At 39.5% G+C, this 19,377-nt stretch overlaps 7 protein-coding genes across 12 annotated transcripts; 2 read left to right on the top strand and 5 right to left on the bottom strand.

The window, feature by feature from the left end:
- Positions 1 to 497: 497 nt before the first annotated feature.
- Positions 498 to 4,277, bottom strand: LOC105273137 (GTP-binding protein RAD). Of its 4 annotated transcripts, none has more exons than XM_011315394.1 (7): positions 4,111 to 4,277; positions 2,865 to 3,236; positions 2,243 to 2,527; positions 1,967 to 2,185; positions 1,813 to 1,898; positions 1,443 to 1,632; positions 498 to 1,359 (listed from the first exon to the last, which is right to left on the bottom strand). In XM_011315394.1, exons 2-7 carry the CDS (start codon positions 3,130 to 3,132, stop codon positions 1,070 to 1,072), a joined length of 1,338 nt encoding a protein of 445 aa, XP_011313696.1. In that variant the 5' UTR covers positions 3,133 to 3,236; positions 4,111 to 4,277; the 3' UTR covers positions 498 to 1,069. The 4 variants fall into 4 exon arrangements, with proteins under 4 accessions (XP_011313696.1, XP_011313695.1, XP_011313692.1 ...); XM_011315393.1 differs by having other exon boundaries at positions 2,243 to 2,530; positions 4,118 to 4,276; XM_011315390.1 differs by having other exon boundaries at positions 2,243 to 2,530; positions 4,111 to 4,276.
- A 190-nt stretch (positions 4,278 to 4,467) lies between these two features.
- LOC105273136 (dynein light chain 1, axonemal-like) lies at positions 4,468 to 5,955 on the bottom strand. Of its 2 annotated transcripts, XM_011315389.1 has the most exons (3): positions 5,928 to 5,955; positions 4,720 to 5,201; positions 4,468 to 4,641 (listed from the first exon to the last, which is right to left on the bottom strand). In XM_011315389.1, the coding sequence occupies exons 2-3, from the start codon at positions 5,194 to 5,196 to the stop codon at positions 4,480 to 4,482; spliced, it is 639 nt and encodes a 212-aa protein (XP_011313691.1). In that variant the 5' UTR covers positions 5,197 to 5,201; positions 5,928 to 5,955; the 3' UTR covers positions 4,468 to 4,479. The 2 variants fall into 2 exon arrangements, with proteins under 2 accessions (XP_011313691.1, XP_011313690.1); XM_011315388.1 differs by lacking the exon at positions 5,928 to 5,955 and having other exon boundaries at positions 4,720 to 5,332.
- Positions 5,956 to 6,033: 78 nt separating this feature from the next.
- Positions 6,034 to 9,176, bottom strand: LOC105273135 (homeobox protein ceh-19). Of its 2 annotated transcripts, none has more exons than XM_011315387.1 (4): positions 8,582 to 9,176; positions 8,101 to 8,235; positions 6,413 to 6,516; positions 6,034 to 6,352 (listed from the first exon to the last, which is right to left on the bottom strand). In XM_011315387.1, the coding sequence occupies exons 1-4, from the start codon at positions 8,883 to 8,885 to the stop codon at positions 6,053 to 6,055; spliced, it is 843 nt and encodes a 280-aa protein (XP_011313689.1). In that variant the 5' UTR covers positions 8,886 to 9,176; the 3' UTR covers positions 6,034 to 6,052. The 2 variants fall into 2 exon arrangements, with proteins under 2 accessions (XP_011313689.1, XP_011313688.1); XM_011315386.1 differs by having other exon boundaries at positions 8,080 to 8,235.
- Positions 9,177 to 11,240: 2,064 nt separating this feature from the next.
- Positions 11,241 to 13,245, top strand: LOC105273232 (uncharacterized). The gene is made up of 5 exons (XM_011315538.1): positions 11,241 to 11,468; positions 11,526 to 11,723; positions 11,785 to 12,313; positions 12,483 to 12,739; positions 12,834 to 13,245. Exons 1-5 carry the CDS (start codon positions 11,311 to 11,313, stop codon positions 13,006 to 13,008), a joined length of 1,317 nt encoding a protein of 438 aa, XP_011313840.1. The 5' UTR covers positions 11,241 to 11,310; the 3' UTR covers positions 13,009 to 13,245.
- A 186-nt stretch (positions 13,246 to 13,431) lies between these two features.
- On the bottom strand, positions 13,432 to 14,208 carry LOC105273134 (putative carbonic anhydrase 5). The gene is made up of 3 exons (XM_011315385.1): positions 13,764 to 14,208; positions 13,609 to 13,685; positions 13,432 to 13,510 (listed from the first exon to the last, which is right to left on the bottom strand). The coding sequence occupies exons 1-3, from the start codon at positions 14,063 to 14,065 to the stop codon at positions 13,482 to 13,484; spliced, it is 408 nt and encodes a 135-aa protein (XP_011313687.1). The 5' UTR covers positions 14,066 to 14,208; the 3' UTR covers positions 13,432 to 13,481.
- A 140-nt stretch (positions 14,209 to 14,348) lies between these two features.
- Positions 14,349 to 15,149, top strand: ytr (yantar). Its single transcript, XM_011315384.1, has 3 exons — positions 14,349 to 14,560; positions 14,616 to 14,776; positions 14,862 to 15,149. Exons 1-3 carry the CDS (start codon positions 14,445 to 14,447, stop codon positions 15,056 to 15,058), a joined length of 474 nt encoding a protein of 157 aa, XP_011313686.1. The 5' UTR covers positions 14,349 to 14,444; the 3' UTR covers positions 15,059 to 15,149.
- Positions 15,055 to 19,334, bottom strand: FANCI (Fanconi anemia complementation group I). Its single transcript, XM_011315382.1, has 4 exons — positions 19,214 to 19,334; positions 15,468 to 19,091; positions 15,310 to 15,408; positions 15,055 to 15,245 (listed from the first exon to the last, which is right to left on the bottom strand). Exons 1-4 carry the CDS (start codon positions 19,295 to 19,297, stop codon positions 15,108 to 15,110), a joined length of 3,945 nt encoding a protein of 1,314 aa, XP_011313684.1. The 5' UTR covers positions 19,298 to 19,334; the 3' UTR covers positions 15,055 to 15,107.
- Between the last annotated feature and the right edge of the window lie 43 nt (positions 19,335 to 19,377).

Genomic DNA, 19,377 nt, shown 5'->3' on the forward strand with positions numbered 1-19,377 from the left:
TTTTAGCTAGCTTTCACTTGCAAACAATTTGCAAACGACATAAATTATTGTAATAATTAATTTATTTCATCAGAGTGTCAACTTTCCGGAGCTGCTTTCTAAAGTTTTAATGCCACGGGTGCCACTTGTGCTTGATCATCCAGTCAATTCTGTCAAGACTATTGTTACTGCCAACTGGTTACGTAGAGATTGTTTCCATTTATCAATTGTTGTAAATTTATTATTTATTTTTCACTGCATGTGGGTTAACTCAACGATTTTCAATTCAATATAACTTTATTATCAATGCGAAAGATTTAATATTTTAAAAAACTGACAATATATTTTTTTCTTATATTCTAACTTTTAGTCGAGAATTAGCAATCCGTTGTTTAATTCATTATCAATTTATGAATACAACACCGATGATAAGTATAATAGAAATTTTGATCCCCGTGATTTAATTAATTCATCAGCAGTGGTCTCTCTGAAGAGAATGCATTTTGATTGTCATTGCGTTATAATCAAATGTTCCCAACTAAAATTATGGAATTTTCAAAAAAAAATTATTCTCTCAAAGAGACTCATTCATGTATCGATTCATATTTAATATCAATGTCTCAAAAATTTCATTCACTCTACGTTATAATTGATTCGGCACTTTATGGAGTATTTATTTGAGGAAGACCGGCTTTTTTTTTATCGTCCGTTTGGTTTTTGGTTGAAAGAACACGAATGAAGTTAAAAATACTTTGATGAAAAGTGAATTTGTATCTATAATATGTCACTCCATACCCAAATAACCGATTTCCTTTTTTTTTTATCAACACACATTGAATTTTTCATATCACACAAATAATGCACCAGAATAATAAGAATATATAGGAGAATTGATGTGATAAGTGATACGCGATACAAATGATATCAAAATCTATGAATTTTTGTGAATTACTGTCTAAATTGATTAGTACTGAACATTCGATATGAAATGTTGGTCCAATTAACTATACATCGAACAATGAAATAAATTTTGAACTTTATCCAAAGGCCATTGAATGCAGACTCTGGATAGTACCATAAATAACGTACTTTACAAAACATGTAAATTTTCACAATTTTTAAATTTACTGTTCTCTTTTCCAAATAGCCATGTCAACATTTGTCGGGCTTTCATACTAGCTCGAATAACACCTCTCGATTTATACCAGTGTGTATTACCGCTTTCACTAGTGCCACAATTGGCTCCCTTGTTTTCTAAATGACGACTCTTCAATCGTATTTGATTCAAAATACCTACGAGCAAGTCATCGACATTGTGATTTATTCCTACGGATATTTCTATAAATTTGGCACGATAGGTACACGCGATACATTTTCCATCTGTTAACAAAAAATATTATTCAATTATTCATCGAAATAATGATCTTGTCGGTTCATGTGATATTTTATTTTTTGAGCTTTACCTTGAATCGAAACAGCTCTCGATCGAACCAGATCGACTTTATTGCCAACGAGAATAACGGGACGAGTTCGGAGCAAATCGCGATCGTGAAGTTGAGCTAGATATTCTTCAACTCGTTGAAAAGAGGCTTTGTCAATGACAGAGTACATTATAATGAAGGCATCAACCTCAGGTATTTGGTCCAACTCTGTCTGAAATTTTAATTCCACTAATCTGAACAATATTAAATGAAATGCTTCTCTCATGAATCCAAAACAATTCGTTTCAATACAAATACCCAATTTACATAAACACCCTTGAATAAACAATTAATATAAAATTAATACGTCTCATTTATCACTGAATTATCGAAAATTTGTCTTTACATTTACCTTCAAATTTGTTATATTCTCGAACTTTAATTCACTCTCTTCCCCATTTAACATAACAAAAACTGATTGTTCGCTGGGTACATCATCTAAAAACATAATAAAAAAAGCAATTTTAACTCTATATTTTTTTAAAGTTGTAATTACGGGTAATTACCTCTTTGACGATCATAAGCGTTGATGCATTCGCTAGTCATGAATTGACTGATGAGTGCGGTTTTTCCAACGCCACGTGCTCCGAGCATTCCGACAGTATAAGAAATAATTCTTTTCGCCTGTTGCACATTTTTCAGGTCAGTTTCAGTGTTATCATTCGGCGCCAGTGAATTCGATCTCGATCGTCGTCTCCGGAAGGAGTCACCTCTGTTTACAACACCTTAACAATTCGGAAACATCAAAATTTCATTTCAATTCATTAAAACATTTTATTCACCTTTACTCGTGAGACTGAAGCTTCTCAATCTGTAACTCTCCTCATCCTCGTCCTCTCTCCGCTGATTAGCCTGAGCGTTGATATCAGGCACATCCAAAAAAGCATTACTTTTTCTGTGATGCACGTGGTGCATACTCTGGCCACGTCGACTGCCTCTTCGTCTGAGACCAGGACTCGTGTCGTTGTCAGTCAACCTGGGTTCACTGCTGCAGTGAGGAGACTTCATTCCACCCCCATGTGGATGATGTTGATGATGATGATGATGATGATGATGATTGTGATTAGCTGCTGGATTAAAAAGATATCCAAAATATTCATTCATATTATCAACGGTGTAGCCGAGAATATTCGAGATATTAGTGGAATCTATATTGTGTGATGGGCGTGGTACTCTTCATTATTCAACCGTGAATATCTTGTGTATACTGCCATCGATTCCCGATTAAACATGGGGTGTACTGGTAACTAAATGCCAGACATCTTGCGCTTCATTTATACTATTCATAATAATTTTTCCGGAGAATCGAATGATTTTTATATTGAATAAATTTTTATATTTTATATAATTGGCCAGCGAATTGCTTAACATATTGATTGATTGATTAATAATTATTTCCAGTACCTTGTGCAGCTGCTCTACGACGAATGCTCTTGCTACCTCCGGATACCCTAGCACTTTGTGATCTTGTAGCTGGACGTCGTCTTCGAGTCGGTGTACTTCCACTGTCTGGGGTACCTGTTCCACTATCGCCCTCACGTTCCTTTTTTTCTCCTCTTTCTTTTACATCCGACATTGATACCGTGCTCAATATTTGCTCCATACTGGAAAATCCAGGAGCGCAAATCGAGGCTGAACGTGTTTTTCGATTTTGTGGTGTCTCTCTGCTCATACTTGAATAAATTTATTCAACCTTTACAATAGACCCGAAATTATCCTAGGGTAATCGTAATGGTGATATGATTCGCCCTTTTTTCTTTGTGCACGTGAAATCTTCTAAATTGAGAAGAAAATATTATTAACAATACTAGTCTATTTGTTAAGGACTTTTTTAATTGTCAATGCGTTTATGGTTTTTTGGTTTTTCATATTGTGGGAATGGTAAAGTTGTAAAATAATAAAATAATAAAATAAATATACAATAAAAGTGGAGAAATTGGGAATATTTCTAGAAAACTTGGGATTTTTTCAATTTATTCCACCTAATCCTTTCTCATCAGGAACAATTTCACACATAATTATAAAAATTGAGTAGAATATTCATTTCCAAATAATTTCTGATGGTTTCACCTGCTCCATCATCCGCACTCTTATAATTGTCAGAGTAAATTTAACCAGAGTAATTAATTCCGGATTAAAATCCGACCAGAAATTGAATTCCACTAAAATAATTCTCATTTTACCTGAGCGAATTAATCAGCCATATATTTCGGAATCTAGGTGCCTGAAGATGTTCCTAACAATTCAAGACTCACGTACGAAAGTGATGAGTAAAAATCCTAATTATAAGAATTCCATGAAAACTGGATTTGAATACTCTGGCCTGTTGCTTTCATCGTCACAACCAAGGAGTCATTCTAAATTTGGCTCAACCGAGTAGGCAGATGGAATATCCAACTGCAGGCATCCAGCGTACAGTATTTAGTATGTATTTTAGTGATGGAAATTTCTACACGAAAATAGGAAATATATACCCGCTAAACGATTCTAGTTAAACAGAATAATTTTCTATCGCAAATTATCCATTGAAATGTCCACAGATTCCACAAATTTACAACATACTTAATTCTCCATCTTCTCCACTCATCGTATAATTTAATAAAATTCATTAACAACAAAAAGTAATTATGATAAATAAAAATTATTATACTTTTCACATTTTAGTGATGCTATCTCTGCGATTTCTTTCTTTGAATTGAAAGAATGTCTTCGAATGTTGATAACTTAAACAATTGTGAATGTTTTTTTTTTCTTTTGGCAGGTGCACTATTGGTGGACGTACTACACTTGCTTACGTTACGCGAACGACTGGGAAAAAGGTATACCGTTGTCGAGAGCTTTGTCTGAGCCCGTGGATACGACCACTACGTCGGCAGTCTATACTCTATCGAGCCGCCCACCCACCCACCCGCGTCGACGCTTTTCATCGGTTTTCATTTGAGTGGCGTTAGCAGGCCAACACTCTATACAGGTTCTATCAAAAATTGCAGACATTATCCAGATCTATTTTAATAATGCCCTATACAATATTATCATCGACATTTTTATTGGGATTTATAACATCGTATTTTCCAGGTGCTTGAATTTGCGGTGAGTTGTCCTCGGTGTGGATAATCGGTTCGCCCTCGAGCTTTTCTAAATGCGGCAGTCTCCGAGCAATTTCGGCTCTCCAAGCATCAGTCTACAATACAATAGAACAATGCAAAATATAAACAAATAAAATATTGCAATTGTATGTTTCTCTGGGAATAAAACGTACCTCGAAGCCTTCGCAGAGAGGATTTCCGACGAATAGTAATTCTCGTAGATTTGGTAATTCTTGGAGTCTCATGAATTCATTCCATTCGCGCACTTGATTATTCGACATGTATAATACACGGAGATTCTTCATGGTATTAATTCCTTTCATTTTTTCGATGCAATTATAAGATATCCATAATTCCTCTAATGTTTCACCGAGCGCTTCTAAACCAGTAAATCCTTTGATGAAGTTTCGACCGAGGGATAGTATTTTTAAATTCTTCAGCGAGCTAAGACAAGATATTTTCTCGATAATATTTGTTGATAGAGAGAGCTTTTCACAACTCACTAGACTTGATAGTGAGTTATCCATTTTTTCAATTGGTGGCCACTGAAAGCTTAAAGTTACTTCGGTGGAAGTGGAAGCTTCTTGTCCATTTTCCTCTTCCCATCGTCGTAGAGCATCTTTACAAGTCGATGGTTTTCCCACTGACATTTAGTCTACATTACCAAATAAATTATATTACGTGTACAAATATTATTAAACAATACAATTGCGTAGGAGAGTCAAGATAACTGATACTCAGGGCTCTTCAGTTCTTGTTTTCCGCTGTTGCCTAGGACGGAGTTTACCACAGAATAAATCAATAATGAATGCTCAATTTATACAGCGCACAATACAAGTCGTGATAAGCAATCGTGAGATATATTGATTAATTTGGAAATTAAAAATCATTATTGAGTTGATATCGAGTTGAATTACACGTAACGAAGTGCCACCTAAAAAGTCGTTGTTAAATAAATTATTGAAATAATTTTTAAACGGCATATTGTGGAGACATAGTGCTTATGTCTCTTAGAGTTAATTATCTTTTTATATTTTTATATATTTTTTCTAAATGGTAAATGTACGATTATCAGAAATCTACACACTCTACTACAGAACATTTAAAATATGTGTGGCGAGATTAAACTAGACATTTAGCATCAGCAGTCGTGGCCTGGTATTACCTTCGGCCGCTTACGATTTCAATTTAACTACCGTGGATAAAGGACGCATGTCCGCGGCTCCAGTACGATATAATCAGTCCCACAATTTCAAAAATCTCCGGGATTAAAAGTGGAAAAGGTTTTTCTCTTCCAATCTCTTTCAATTTCGACCAGTCAATATTTTTAAAAATGATCTTAAATGTTTTAATGATTAATTTATTAACCAAAAAAAATTACACATTAACTCTTGATCCTCAGCTACAGATATGTGGAAAATTTTTCTAATAACTCATGCAGTTGCCAACGCAAATAGTTATTAAATGGTGGAATGATCGGAGTGAATAGCCGGTCGGTGGAATCATCTACGTTTCTTCGGAAACTGAAATTGATTGACTGATGGAGAGGCTGGATGCCATTTGCTCATCCCCCGCTGGTGCTCCAAATATTATTGGTCCTGCGTAATAAGGCAATAGAGGATATTGTCCAGGTGAGAAATACGCAGATGGAAATAATCCCTGTCTCTGGGCAATTTTTAACCGCGATGTTAACTGCTTCTTCCACTTTGTCCGACGATTTTGGAACCAAGTTTTTATTTGTACTTCGGTGAGGCTCAGGGTCTTCGACAGCTCCATCCGTTTACTCACACTCAGGTATTTATCCACCTGTTAAAATGACACGTTAACTCGAATTATTGTTTTTCCTCCTGATAATTTTTATTTTACCTTGAATTCAGATTCAAGCCTCTCCAATTGTTTTGCACTGTACGCCTGACGAGGCTTTCTGTCAACTCCTGGCTTTCGTGATCGTCTGCCACTCGGTTTTGGCGCTGAAATCAATTAATCATTATTATCAAAGTATCAAGGTCGATAATTCAAACAAGTTTCTATCCAAACACCTACAAACCCGAGCAATTAGCGTAGTGTAGTCTTTTTCCGGTTTCTCCAATGCATTTCAAAGACAATTATTTACTATATCAATGAAAAGCGTGAACTTCGAGCATCAGGCGATAATAGATTAAACAAGTGGTATTTAATCATGACGTGAGATATTGTATCGCGAGGAATTTATGTACCGAGTTTATTGTAATTAAATACATAAATAATATTCGTGAGAGTATTGAGAAATAATTGAAGGAAATAATTGAGGAAGAGTAGAGGGAAAATACGAAATGTTTTCATTCTGTTTAACTATCGTAGAGCATATTAACGTGGAAACGATCACTTTGACACCTCGTTCCTCCATTGTTTGCCTCAATAATTATCCAACGAGTGTTTCGCACTCTGTCAACAATCAGATGTCTCCCTGTTTGGCCAAGACCTTAGAGATTTTTATGAGGCTCTTGTCTCTGTAGAAACCTGTCATGCTCATTTATTCTCTTCAAATTTTTCCAGCTATTTTGACTGATCCCGAATTGATGTACGATCGAATGATTGTTGGAGGGATAAGCTAGTTATTTGATGTCATGTGGGTAATCATTCGGTTTATTTACTGAGGTACCATTGGTATGAGGTGTTTCGCGGAAAAAAAACGCGTTTCGGTGGTTTCTATGAAAGCGAGTGGCAGAAGTAAAGTAAAAATAGGTGAAGAAATGGAAAATAAAGTGAATAAGAAAGGGAGAGGCTGTGATTTACGAGTGTGCAGAGACATTTAGCACCTCAACGGAAGGTGGTTAGAGCAGTGACGCTGATAAATGGCCACCTAACAGCATGGCGGATTGAGGAAGAGAATGACAATGGCGGATCCATTCGTCTCTCGACTTTTACATGATTTTTCATCTTGCAAAAAAGCACTTGATGGAATCTTGAAAATCAAAATGATATTTTATTTATAAAACCTCATATAAAAAATTATCCTTCAATCGTTCTAAATCCTCTAAATTCCTCCATAACTATTTCTTTTTTATTTTCCATTTAGCAACATTAATCATCTGATTTATCCGCAGCGTTGATTTTTTTTTGTTATTATAAATCGATTTTAAATTGAGGGGCTTTCAATTGCGTACACAAACGGATGGAAAAAAATTCATGGTGAATTGTAAATAGTTCTGGCGAGGTCTAGACGATTTTTTTAAATAATTCCAATTGTTCATTCAGCATCCGAAGTTTTATGGGAGATGTTAAGACGTGAGAATGAAAATAATTCTTTGGTATCATCCGCTGATGCTGAAATCGCGTGATGCAGGGCCGTTAGTGTCTTCACACCCTTAACACCTAATATTCGTTTGAACCCACTGTATATTTCGGTGGAGGCTCTGCCTATTGTCCAGGAAAAATGAAATAACGGAGGTAGTAACAATTTATAAACGATTGTAGGAATCGATTGAGGGGTTTTGTGGTCGCGAGTTATTCTCGATGGGGAAAATCTATTTTTTGGAGGGGTAAATAATTACCTTGGAGACCGAACAACTGACCGGGTTTCGATTGGGTGAACCAACTGCCGTAGAGGAGAGATGCCGATGCCAGGGAGGCAGCTGAATATCCTGGTGACTCTGGTAGACCTTCCGGGATCGAGGGTGTCGAGCCAGGACTGTAGAGAGGACTTGTATCTAATCAACAAAATTACGAATATTATCATTTTTTATGATTAATTTACGATTAATTTACGATTAATCCTATCGCAATTCTGAAAAGTGGTGAATTAAGACGAATTCATTTTTCTCGTCATCAGTTTTTTGCGCATATCTCCCTATCCAACGGACTTGGCGATATTTTTGTTGATACATTTTTTGTTGAAAAATATGAGCGCTACAAAAAAGGTAATTACGAAAATATCGATATTTTTTTGTCATCTCGAGATATTCGGGAAAAACTCATTTCGAAAAAATGGTATTTTATCGTGGTTGATGTTTTGTTAGGGAATTTATGAATTAATTAACTAACAAATGGACTTACGCTGATCATAAAAGTTGTTGGGTCTTCCGGACAATCCGGTGGGCCCTAGGAGATAATTTCTGTTCTCCGGGGCATTATCATCATGATTATCAACACTCGATTCTGCTGCACGTCGATTACCGTCCTTTCGTCCAAGAATACTATCAATCGAAAATGCACTAGTCACTGGATTTATCGCTTTTGCCTGTGGTATTCTCTCCTCATCACTATCGTCACTGGTGTCTGAGGTGTAACCAGTCAAATCCCGGGGAGGATTCTCCGATTCTGTGCCAGGATCCACCACCTCCATATCGCGATATGTCATTTAGAAAATTCCAATCCAAATTTCACCGATTTTTTTTTTATCCTGGTCACTAGACCCTATCGAAAAATCGATCACTATTTCTGTGAGACTTGTTTGCCGATTGTTTTGGCGGATCGATCGATTGTGATTGATTTAAAAAATTATTTGGAGCTGATCCTGGAGATGAGCTCTCGTCACGGGCTAATCTACCACTAATGCCGCTATCAGCTACCGCAAAGGTACCAACACCGAATCTATGACAGGTGGCACGTGTCCGCTGGTCCATTCCATCCCCGTATCCCCACCACTTCACACTTCATCCCTCCAAAATATGTGAGACCCTCCCCTCCCATTATTCCGTATTCCTCTGCCTATTCCCAATATTTAAATTGTTATTTAATCCTACGAAAAAATATAAGGGCATACATCAAGTACTAAATCATCTCGTGGATGAACATCTCCACCCTCCACCCTCCACCCCCTCACACCCTCACCCCCTCGCCCCTTTTTTCCACCCATCGGCTAGAGGTGTAATTAAATAAATGAGAGATTTAAAATTAAAAATGTTTTAGTTATCGCGGAAATTAAGTGCGAAAATAGTTATTAGTGAGTTATTGCGCATGTCCCGTGGTAGTCCCGCCCTTTCTCGAACACCACTAAAACACACCCCGAAAATGGGAACATAATGGCACAAGTCCACTCGAATACATACGGAAATACATAAAACCTCTCCCTTCTACTCACCTTTAGAAATATGATTAAAGACCGCCTTCAAATTTTCCCCGGGCTTTTATTAAATCCTCAGTGAGTCTATAAATTTCATTTGCCACGGTGAATTACGAGAGATAAATATTTCCTCTCTCATACAACCGCTCGTCGAGCTCCCACAGATCATTTCGCGAAATTCCATTTGAAATTTTTATAATTCTCTCAAAAACGATTTTTTAATTTTCAAACTGCAATCCAAAAAAAATTATATCGCGACGAATGATTAATGATTAAATTGATTTTTTAAATTGAAATTTTTATTGGGTGTCAGGTGTTATTGGGATGTACGGAATTTTGTAATATTTATTTTTCCATAAATCATGGGGCGACATTCCTAAAATAGAAAAATGGTTGAATCTAGGTGCGAAGATTAGTAACGCCTGGCAGGAACAGCAGTTTCATGTGGATGACTTCCTGGAAACTGTTGGAAACGTAAAACCGATGGATGATGACAAACATTTCACCTCGAGTCCGCGGTTCTTCCTCTTGATTCAATCACTTTGACCGAAAATTCCATCAAACCCCAACTCAAAAATCACAGACATTCCACCCCACGGGCCCCTCCAATTCTCGAATTCATCTCCAATTAATTAAATCAAACCAATTACCTATAATTAATTAATTACGCCAATAAAGACAAATGCATGGTTTTCAGGAAATAGAAGTAATCGAATCTTTCGAGGAATTTTTATTGGTGAACTTGGGAAAAATAAATAATCCGAAAGATGGATTAGGCCCTGGAAAACTGGAAAACCCGTCATTAAGACCCTAAAATTCGGCCAGGGCTCCGAGAAATGATGGATCAAACAAAACCACAATCACGTGGACGTGAGAACCCATTAAACCAACAGCCCTAACTATCCATTCGACACGTTACACCCAATTCTCCTGCCCTCCGTGTTCGATAATTTTATTGGTCATGGTGAAGAGAAGAATCTAATAAAAGAGCGCACGATAGGAAAAAGTGGAAAATGTGAGAAGTGGGCTATGAAGCAGGAGCGAATACTGGAGCTCTTGCCGAGATATTAGACAGGTGTTGTGGTTCCCAGGGTAACAAAGGTCCCATTACCCATCACCTTGGCATATCCCACACCCTGACATATCTCCACTTCGATTTCAAATCCTAAAACATTCATGTAAGTGATTTTTAATACACGTGTATTTAATCACGAGTTTCGAATTTCGATATTCAAGAGGTAATTGATACCAATGATGACGAGGGGATTTTGGCATTTGATTTGTTTGCATGTGGGATGATATCCTAGCCCTCATCTACATTTTCTCTGCATCTATTTATTTTTTTTTTTCTTATTCCCAAGTGGAATCATTTTTTTAAAAGATTTTTTGGTGATACTCGATATTTTTTGGGTGTGTAATTAAATTTCAGGGGAAATATTATAAATTCAGGAGCTTCGGTTTTGAAAATTTTAATGGACGAAAAATGTACGGTCTGCACTCATTATTGCGGTAAATGCAATTACACGTAGCGGAGAGAACAATTATGATACGCAGGGGCATGTCCTGACGAAATCTCGACAGTTCTTTTCCGACGTTCGAGGGGAATGTAAAAATTCTGGTTGTTGCGAATATTATTTTCGTTATGATTATTTTTTTGATTGTGTTGAGGATTTTGGAGGCTTTCGGGGAGGAGTGCTACTACGATGGGAATGATTTCTGCATGAGTCCGGATGATATCCTGTCGTTTGATCTTCTTCCTGGAACTTTTTTGCTAGATCCTAACAAGAATGACGGAATAGCAAACGGAAATATCCTCGGGGATAATTTTACAATGGACGGGACGTACGAAGAGGCGTTCAATAAAATGGATTACCACAGGTACATAATTGATGATAATTGGGATTATTTAATACCGGATATAATGAATATTTACAGGAAACGAATGAACGAGTACTTGTGTCACGGTTTTATCGCTGAGGAAATATTCCGCGAGGTGAAATTGACGAGAGTCAAACGACTGGAGGATCCGATGATGAATTCAATTCCGGATTTCCTCGGGGATGAAAACGTCACGGTTCACGATAAACTCCTGTCAGACGAAGGGAGTAGTAAATACAAGGAGTGGCTCCAGAGGTAATTGCGTTAATTAATTCCCCAGATTTTTAATTTTCCAATTGGAATGATTTTTTTACAGAACAACAACTCTGGATGACGTGTATCGTCATTACATGCCGAAGAAGGTGCAGAAGAAAATATTGAAGAAGGGAATAGTTCATGATTTTGAACAATTCGATGGTGAAGTCACGGGGTATGCGATGCCAGGTCCAGTGGCTCCGGGGAAAATCGGATCGTATTATGATGAAGGCGAGGGTAATTATGAATTGATGAGAGAAGAGATTATTGGGATTGAAGAGGAAAATATTTTAGAATTGATTTCTTCACCGGGGGATCATCATCAGTACAGTCAACCTCCAACGGGACATCACTACAGTCATCCACCAGCTCCTCCGCCTTCTTATCATCACATGCCACATAGTGAGATAGTCCCGATAATCCACGAGGAACATTATTACGAGGCTGATCATGATGACGAGTCCTGGCACGACGTCTCGTGGAAAGGAAAAGGAGAACTCACTATTAGGGATTTCTTTGAAATTGCACTCACGGCTCTGGCGTTTCTAGCTTTCGGACTTTTTATTATTCAATTACTGCTGGCTATTACGGTGAATAATCAATTTTCAATTATGAGGAGAATGTTTTGATTCACGAAATCTCGGCGAAGGGAGAAAATTTCTGGGGGATGGCTTGAAAAAATTGTTCATTTCGGAGGAACAGGATGGGATGACGTGAGAGTAATTTTTTATATTTTAAGGTTTTAATTAATTTTCTTAGAATCCAGCAACGACGACGACAACTACTACAACCGCAGCCGAAGGATTAAGGATTAAGCGCAACATTTTTACTCCAAATTTCTCGTACCAGAGTAATTCGGAGTTGAATGAGCTAGCTCATAGAGTTTTGAGGTCGATTGAAGCAGCAATGGTTGCTGAACAGGATACCGGGCGTTGTTTGAGGTGGACATTGTGTCGGGATAATCGGCACTCCAGGACCATGAATTCAGCTCAGAAACTCTGGGTGCCAGTTTGGAGGTGAAAAGATCAATTCATTTAATTTTATCCAATGATTTTCAAATGGAAATTGAAATGAACGTGAGAAGAAAATAATTTCCATTTCTCTTTCAAGTGTGGGAATGAGTTGGTTATGCGGTCGAATGGTGCGGCAATCGACTTGGCCCGCCATGTTTGATTCGATCAAAGCCTCGATCCTCGGTCTCGGTGGTGCGAATTGTGACGATCTATACCCAGGGTGCGATCTCGTTACCGAGAGACGAAAAAGACGCAGACGTCGTAGAAAGTAAATAAACCCGGAGTTCCATTAGCAAAGACCTGGATTAGCTGTCAAGGGGCTGAATCCAGAGGAACTGGTAGAAGTGATGAGTAATTCGATCCCTTTGGATTGACGTAAAAAACCCGAGGGTTTGCCGATTCTAGGGGTCGCAAGTTGTTCAAAATTCTGTCGAAGTTTCGATCGTTTAAATTACGAAATTGACAAATCTGAAATAAATTCCTGTTACTGCGTTGATTAAAAATATAGATTACCACTGATAAATAAATTGAATTAATTTGGGGATTTGCCTGGTCAAGGGAAATAGCTATTGGCTCCCTGCTGATGAGCCACATGACCGGTGTCTCATATTTCCCCACTGGGACAGTACCTTTGTACAAGAAATAATCATTCGCAAAAGGTCGAATGATGTTGGAAATCGGCTCTGGTGGCATTCGCACTGATGAGTCCGGAGGTTGAATCATTGCTAGACTATTAATTACACTATCAAGTGATGAATTTGGAATCGACTGGAGCTGCAAATCAATTTAATTATTGAATGCTCGTGTCACTCTCGGGTAATTTTTTTCAATGCTAGGATGTACTTTGAAGAAATAAACTAGCATGATTATACCATCGGTCTCTCTCATCGCAATCTCTTGGGATTTGTAATCACTTTTGAAGTGAACGGCGTGAAGTTCCATTGGCTGACTGCATAATTATCAATAATTAATAGAAAAGTCTGGGATTTTCTTTGAGGAATTATCAGGCAGTTTATCGCTTTTTCACCTTCCGCCATCGATGAAGTGTTCACTCCCCATCATTTCAGTTGGTCCCCAGTGAAAATGTATTTGTGAAAACATGTAATCACCCCTCAATGGGCCAGATGATAAATGCGGTGTAGATTTTTCCCAATTTCCACATACCACAACGTTTTTCCCAGTATTTGTTATTTTCAATTTCTTCGGGGTAATATTGTAATTAATCCAGTTCAATGGGTTCAAGGTCACCACTGTCATATTACTCATGTTCAAGTCTATTGGAGACATCGATTCATTCACAGGAACTCGTTCTGACTCAATCATCTCCATTTTTTATCGGAATTTCCTTGCGATTCAAATAATTTTTCAGCAAATGGTGGTAGTTTTCGAGGATTAATCATCTATTAATTATAATTTCTCGTACAGAAAAATTTTGCTATTAAAAACGTCGAGAAAGGTCTGAAGTTGAATGAGAATACAATGAAATCAACAATTGCACGCGAATTCATTATGCAGGTTATGTATTTTTGTTTATCTCTGACGTCACGAGGATATAAAAATATTGTTCGTCGACAATAAAGAAATTCTCTTGATTAACAAAATTGTTCAGACAGATGGCGTGACAATTCGCACAACAGACGATTCGTGTCTGAAACGTCTGTTTATGTCCCAGGAATTGTTTATAATTCTATAAACAATTATAAAAAAAATGGGACGAAGTCGTTCACCGTCACCTCGACGGAGAGACAGATCCAGAGATCGTTCACGAGAGCGAGAACGAGATAGAGATCGACGGAGAAGACGTTCCAGGGAGAGACGAAGAAGGTAACCTCAATTTTGATTTAATTATGGAATTATTTAAATAAATTACACTCTCCAGATCAGTGGACAGAGACAGGGGAAAATCGAGGGATCACGAGAGGAACAGAGAGAGGGAGAGACACAGAAGATCGTATTCAAGGTCTAGGTCCAGGTCGAGGGACAGAGAACGTCAGAAGCCAAAACACAAACCAGCCACTGCAGAGAGACCTGAATTGACAGGTGATTTTAATTAATTTGATTTAATGGATGGATTGAATTAATTGCATGGAATTAAATTCAATTCCATAATTAAATGATATTTCAGAGGCTGACCTCCAGGGGAAGACTCCAGAGGAGCAAGAGATGATGAAACTCATGGGATTCTGTGGTTTCGACACGACAAAAGGGAAGAAAGTCGATGGAAACGATGTGGGAGGTGTTCACGTGATCCTGAAGAGAAAATACAGGCAGTACATGAATCGGAAGGGTGGATTCAACAGACCTCTGGATTTCGTTGCTTAAATTCTTTATTAGAAAAAATATATTCAATATTTAACTTATGTACCAATAATCAAGGGCTGACTTCGCGTTTTGGTTTTTTCGGTGATGGCTGTTCACTCTCTTCCTGGACACTGGATTCTGAGTCTGAGAGATCGAGGTGATCCTGGGTTTCGTTATTTCTCGTCGTGTTCTGGGTCATTGTCATCATCTGGAGTACAAAAAAAATCATCAACAGTCTTTCCTTTATTTTTTTTTTGTTAAGTGGATTCTACCTGACTGGGATCGAGTCTCTCGAGTCCCTCCACTAGTTGTGGCCCTTTTATTCTGAAATCTCTCGTGATGCTGTGTTTAATGTAGCCCTCCAGAGGCACCTGAAATTCCAAACAATTTTCTCACCAATAAATAAAAAATAAATAAATAAAAATCTCACTTTGGTTTTTTTTCCAAGAGCTAGAATTTCCTTGTTAAACTGCTCGATCTCGTAAACGACTTTTGGAATGAATTTCGTCTCCTTCAGGACTTTATTCTTCTGGGCATGAGCATCAGCCTTTCTTCCACTGTTCTGCTTCTCCTCAGTGTGAGTCACGAGATTATAAAACGTCGCCTTGAGAGGCTTTCCAGCGAGCTGAACCACCTGAATGAACCTGACAGCCTGAAACGCGGCGTTCTGCTGAGTCGATTTTCCACTGAAGTATTTCGTCAAATTATTGAGGACACTGTAAAGCTGGTGGAGATTTTTGAACGTCAATTCAGTATTCGGTCCAGGATCCACATTGGCATTGGCAAGAGTGTGAAGTGTTTGGATGGTGTAGGACAGCTGTTTGCAGAGGCTCTTCTCCTTCTCTTTGAGTCTCTCCCTGAAGCTGTCGTCCCCAATCCCAGGGGATGCTGCTACCACTTGCTCAGACTTAAGCCTCCCCAGGACCCACGAGGCAGTCGTAAGTTTGTTCTTCAAGGAATTATTAAAAATGCTGTGAGCCTGAGTCATCGACGAGTCATTCAGAACCTCATAGCCCTCCCTCGTGGTAATTTCATTATTGTCAATTGTCCCCAGCTTATTGCAGAGGTCCAGGCACATGTCATCCAGGACCTTTCCATACTCCACCTCTCGCTCTTCAACATTCGTAATTAATTGGAGAATAATCAGCGCTATGTGGGGATCCCCTACATCCATCTTCGCCATCTTCTGCAGCCACTCGAAGGTGCCACCAAAGCTTCCAGCGGAAACTCCCACTTTGTTCACCAATAGAGCCACAGTCTCCAGTAAAATCAGAGGAATTTTGCTGGGCTCTTCGTTCTCCCCGTAGAATCCATCGATCAGGACTTGCAATGATGAAATTAAAGTATTGAACTGAGCACTGAAGCCCTCAGAGGGCGAGGGCTCGCAGACTTCCCCTAGGAACTTGGAGAAATCCCCGGGGAACAGAGTGCACATGACGTCGCAGTATTCCTTGAAGCACTCGACACCCAGAAGAGCAGTCTCTTCATCCAACTCCCTCACAGTATCCAGGTCACAGATAATATTCTTGTAGAGGAGTTCTCCAACCTTGAGATAATTTTTCTCGTGTGCATCTCGATATTTCAATCGCTCCACGTTCTTCAGGGTCTTGGCAGTCTGGAATATTTGAATGCAGGTGTGAAGGCAGTAGTTGTGAAAGTCTGGACGTTTCCTCAGGTAATTTGCCTGGTCTTTGGTGGCCCAGGGAACCTTGTCGTGGAGTAGTGACAACATCTGGTAGATTATTTCAATATCGAGGACAGTAGGAGGAGGTTTGATGCCAGCTTTGGGACCCCTCTTGATGGTGGTGTCGTGATCCTTGTCCTTTTTCCCTTTTTTTTGTTTCTGTGGTTTATTCACTGTCTTGCAGAACTCCAAGATCTCAGCATAGGACTTGAAAAGACTGTAGATATTTTGGGCGACATTTTCATTTCCTGACGACCAACTGCTAAATCGATAGGCCATGAGAGCCTCCAGGGAGGTGATAGTCAGTTTAATTGAGTTGACCTTCTGCTGGGACTTGGGTAAATTGTCCAACAGATCTGATCTGTCGTCCACCTGGAGGTGGTCCAGAGCTGATGGTGTCATCCTCTTGCACAACGACTCCAAGACATTACTGAGTCTGTCCAGAGAGTCCAGATTTTTACTGGCAACAGTGCAGTAAATCTTCTGAAGGGTGAATATCAGGTGTCCAATTGGCTCCTGCAGGAGGGCCTCAGGTCCAGCGATGCTGGAGCAATTGTCGAGCATCAGCGGAGGCTTCACAGTCTCGTCTGACTCATAAAAATCCTGGAAGTGCCCCAGTAGTAACTCAATTGCTGCCTCACCGAGCTCTGGATTAAGAGCCACTGCCTCGTGGAGTCCCTTGTACAAATGCTGGCGGACATCTGACTCGTGGGAAAAGCACTTGGTCAGGATTATGAGGATCTCCTGACAGAAGGCAATGTGAATTCGAGGGTTTGATCTTGACTGACTCCCTCGCTCCATCGTAACTTGCGTGAAGATCGAAGAAGTCGAGGCATTCGTCATACTTGAAGATGACTGACTCAGACCAAAGGGCGAGATCTTCAAATTACTGAGAAACTGGAGAAACCCAGTGACCGCCATTTTTCGTGTCTCCACTCCCTTCCTGTAAAGGGCTTTCCTCAGTATCAACACGAGGGAATCCCTGATAGCATTCGACGTACGGATCAGGGGAATCGTGGCGTACAAAACCTGAGTTGCTGCTTCCCCAGGAATGGCCAGAAGCTGCTCCAGAAGCGTCGATATCCAGATCTGAGAGTCAAGGACGATGAGAGTGGCTTTGCGACACATGTAAGCTAGCACCTCGATGTAATGTGAAATAGCTGCACCTCCTGCCACAATTTTATCAGTGAGATTCTGCAAAACAGTTGCACCAACCTCGTGCCTCTTTTTTACGAGCTTCTGGAGGATCTTCACCCCGACCTCGTGCAACTGATTGTCCTCTCCCTCCTTGGGCTTTCCAGTGTCCATCAGTACAAAAGCAAGATCGAGAAGACCCTTGAGGACCATGTGCCTGTCCTTGTTGCTGTTCTCGATAATCTGCTCCATGATCTCCATGACTATCGAGTTCTCCGGTAGAACGTGCTTCACCCAGAAGCAGCTCCTCTTTTTTTCCTCGTCCTGAATTTTTCTGGCTAGTGCCTGTTTAATTATATCGAAGATCTGATCGTTGTAGATATCAGAGATGAGGAGGAGAACGGACATGGGGAAGGGCTCGAGGATAAATTCTGGGGCGTTGGTGATGTTCTTCAGGTTTTTCACGAAGTCCTTGAGGCTCGAGTGATTTAGTAGAGCTGATTGACGAATGTGATAAAGGACTGTGCTCTCGGTGTCCTGGATTTCCTTGAGGCTCAGTTGTCCGATACTCTCGACGGTCTCTGGTGTTTCCTTGTCGATTGACGAGTAGAGGGTCTCGAAGTACTTCTGGAGGGTTCCAATCACCAGTCTACCATCCACGTTGTCACTCAGACGAAGGATCTGGTGGACGAACGGTGGCATCTCCTTTGGCTCCACATCAGGAATTTTGTCGCAGAGGGCTCTTATCACCAGGAGGTGATCATTTTTATTCATTCTCATCTCTCCGAACATCTTTGCTAATGACGTCAGGGTACCCAGGTCCCAGTGCTGATTGCAGATCGATTGGATTATCAGGGACTTGTACTCTGGTCCTGTCACCTCGTTTCCCTTGTAATTCATGTACTTCTCATCCTCTAGGATCTGCAGTGATATCGGGAGAATTTCTCGCCAGCAGAAATACTCGTCGTCATTCAGGCGAAGACTGTTTAAGCAGAAATCAACGATTTTTGACAGCTGGAGCTTCGAGTACTTTGGAAATTCTTGGATTATTCGATTTACGATGGCATTCACGTGGGAGGTGCTGACTTTTTCGGTCGCTAGCTTCTTCAGAATTGATTCCACTAGCTTTCTGTGTTTCGATTGTGAGGATTCAGTTGTTGAAATATTTGACAGCAGGTGATTCAGAATTCCTGGGGCCTCACTGCACCCCAGTCTCGGAAGGATCACATTGCTGAGCTAAAATTGGGTAAAGTACTCAAGAAATAATTCTCGTTTGGAGAGAACAGAGAAATTCTACTCTCAATTTCTCTAACCTCCGAATTTCGGGGGATGCCTATCTATTTTGAGAATGTACTTACCTCCGCAGCGTCTGCTTTATCAATAAAATTCTTCAACCCTTCAATATTTTTAGTCTTCACCAATTCTTTAAATTGTGCATACATTCCCGTAGAGATCAATCCCTCAGCGAGAAATAATTAAAAGCGTAAACAACTATACACCGGTATCAGCTGTTTGCGACGCG

The sequence above is a fragment of the Fopius arisanus genome, unplaced genomic scaffold (genome assembly GCF_000806365.1).
Source record: "Fopius arisanus strain USDA-PBARC FA_bdor unplaced genomic scaffold, ASM80636v1 scaffold00004, whole genome shotgun sequence".
In the NCBI taxonomy this organism is placed as follows: domain Eukaryota; kingdom Metazoa; phylum Arthropoda; class Insecta; order Hymenoptera; family Braconidae; genus Fopius; species Fopius arisanus.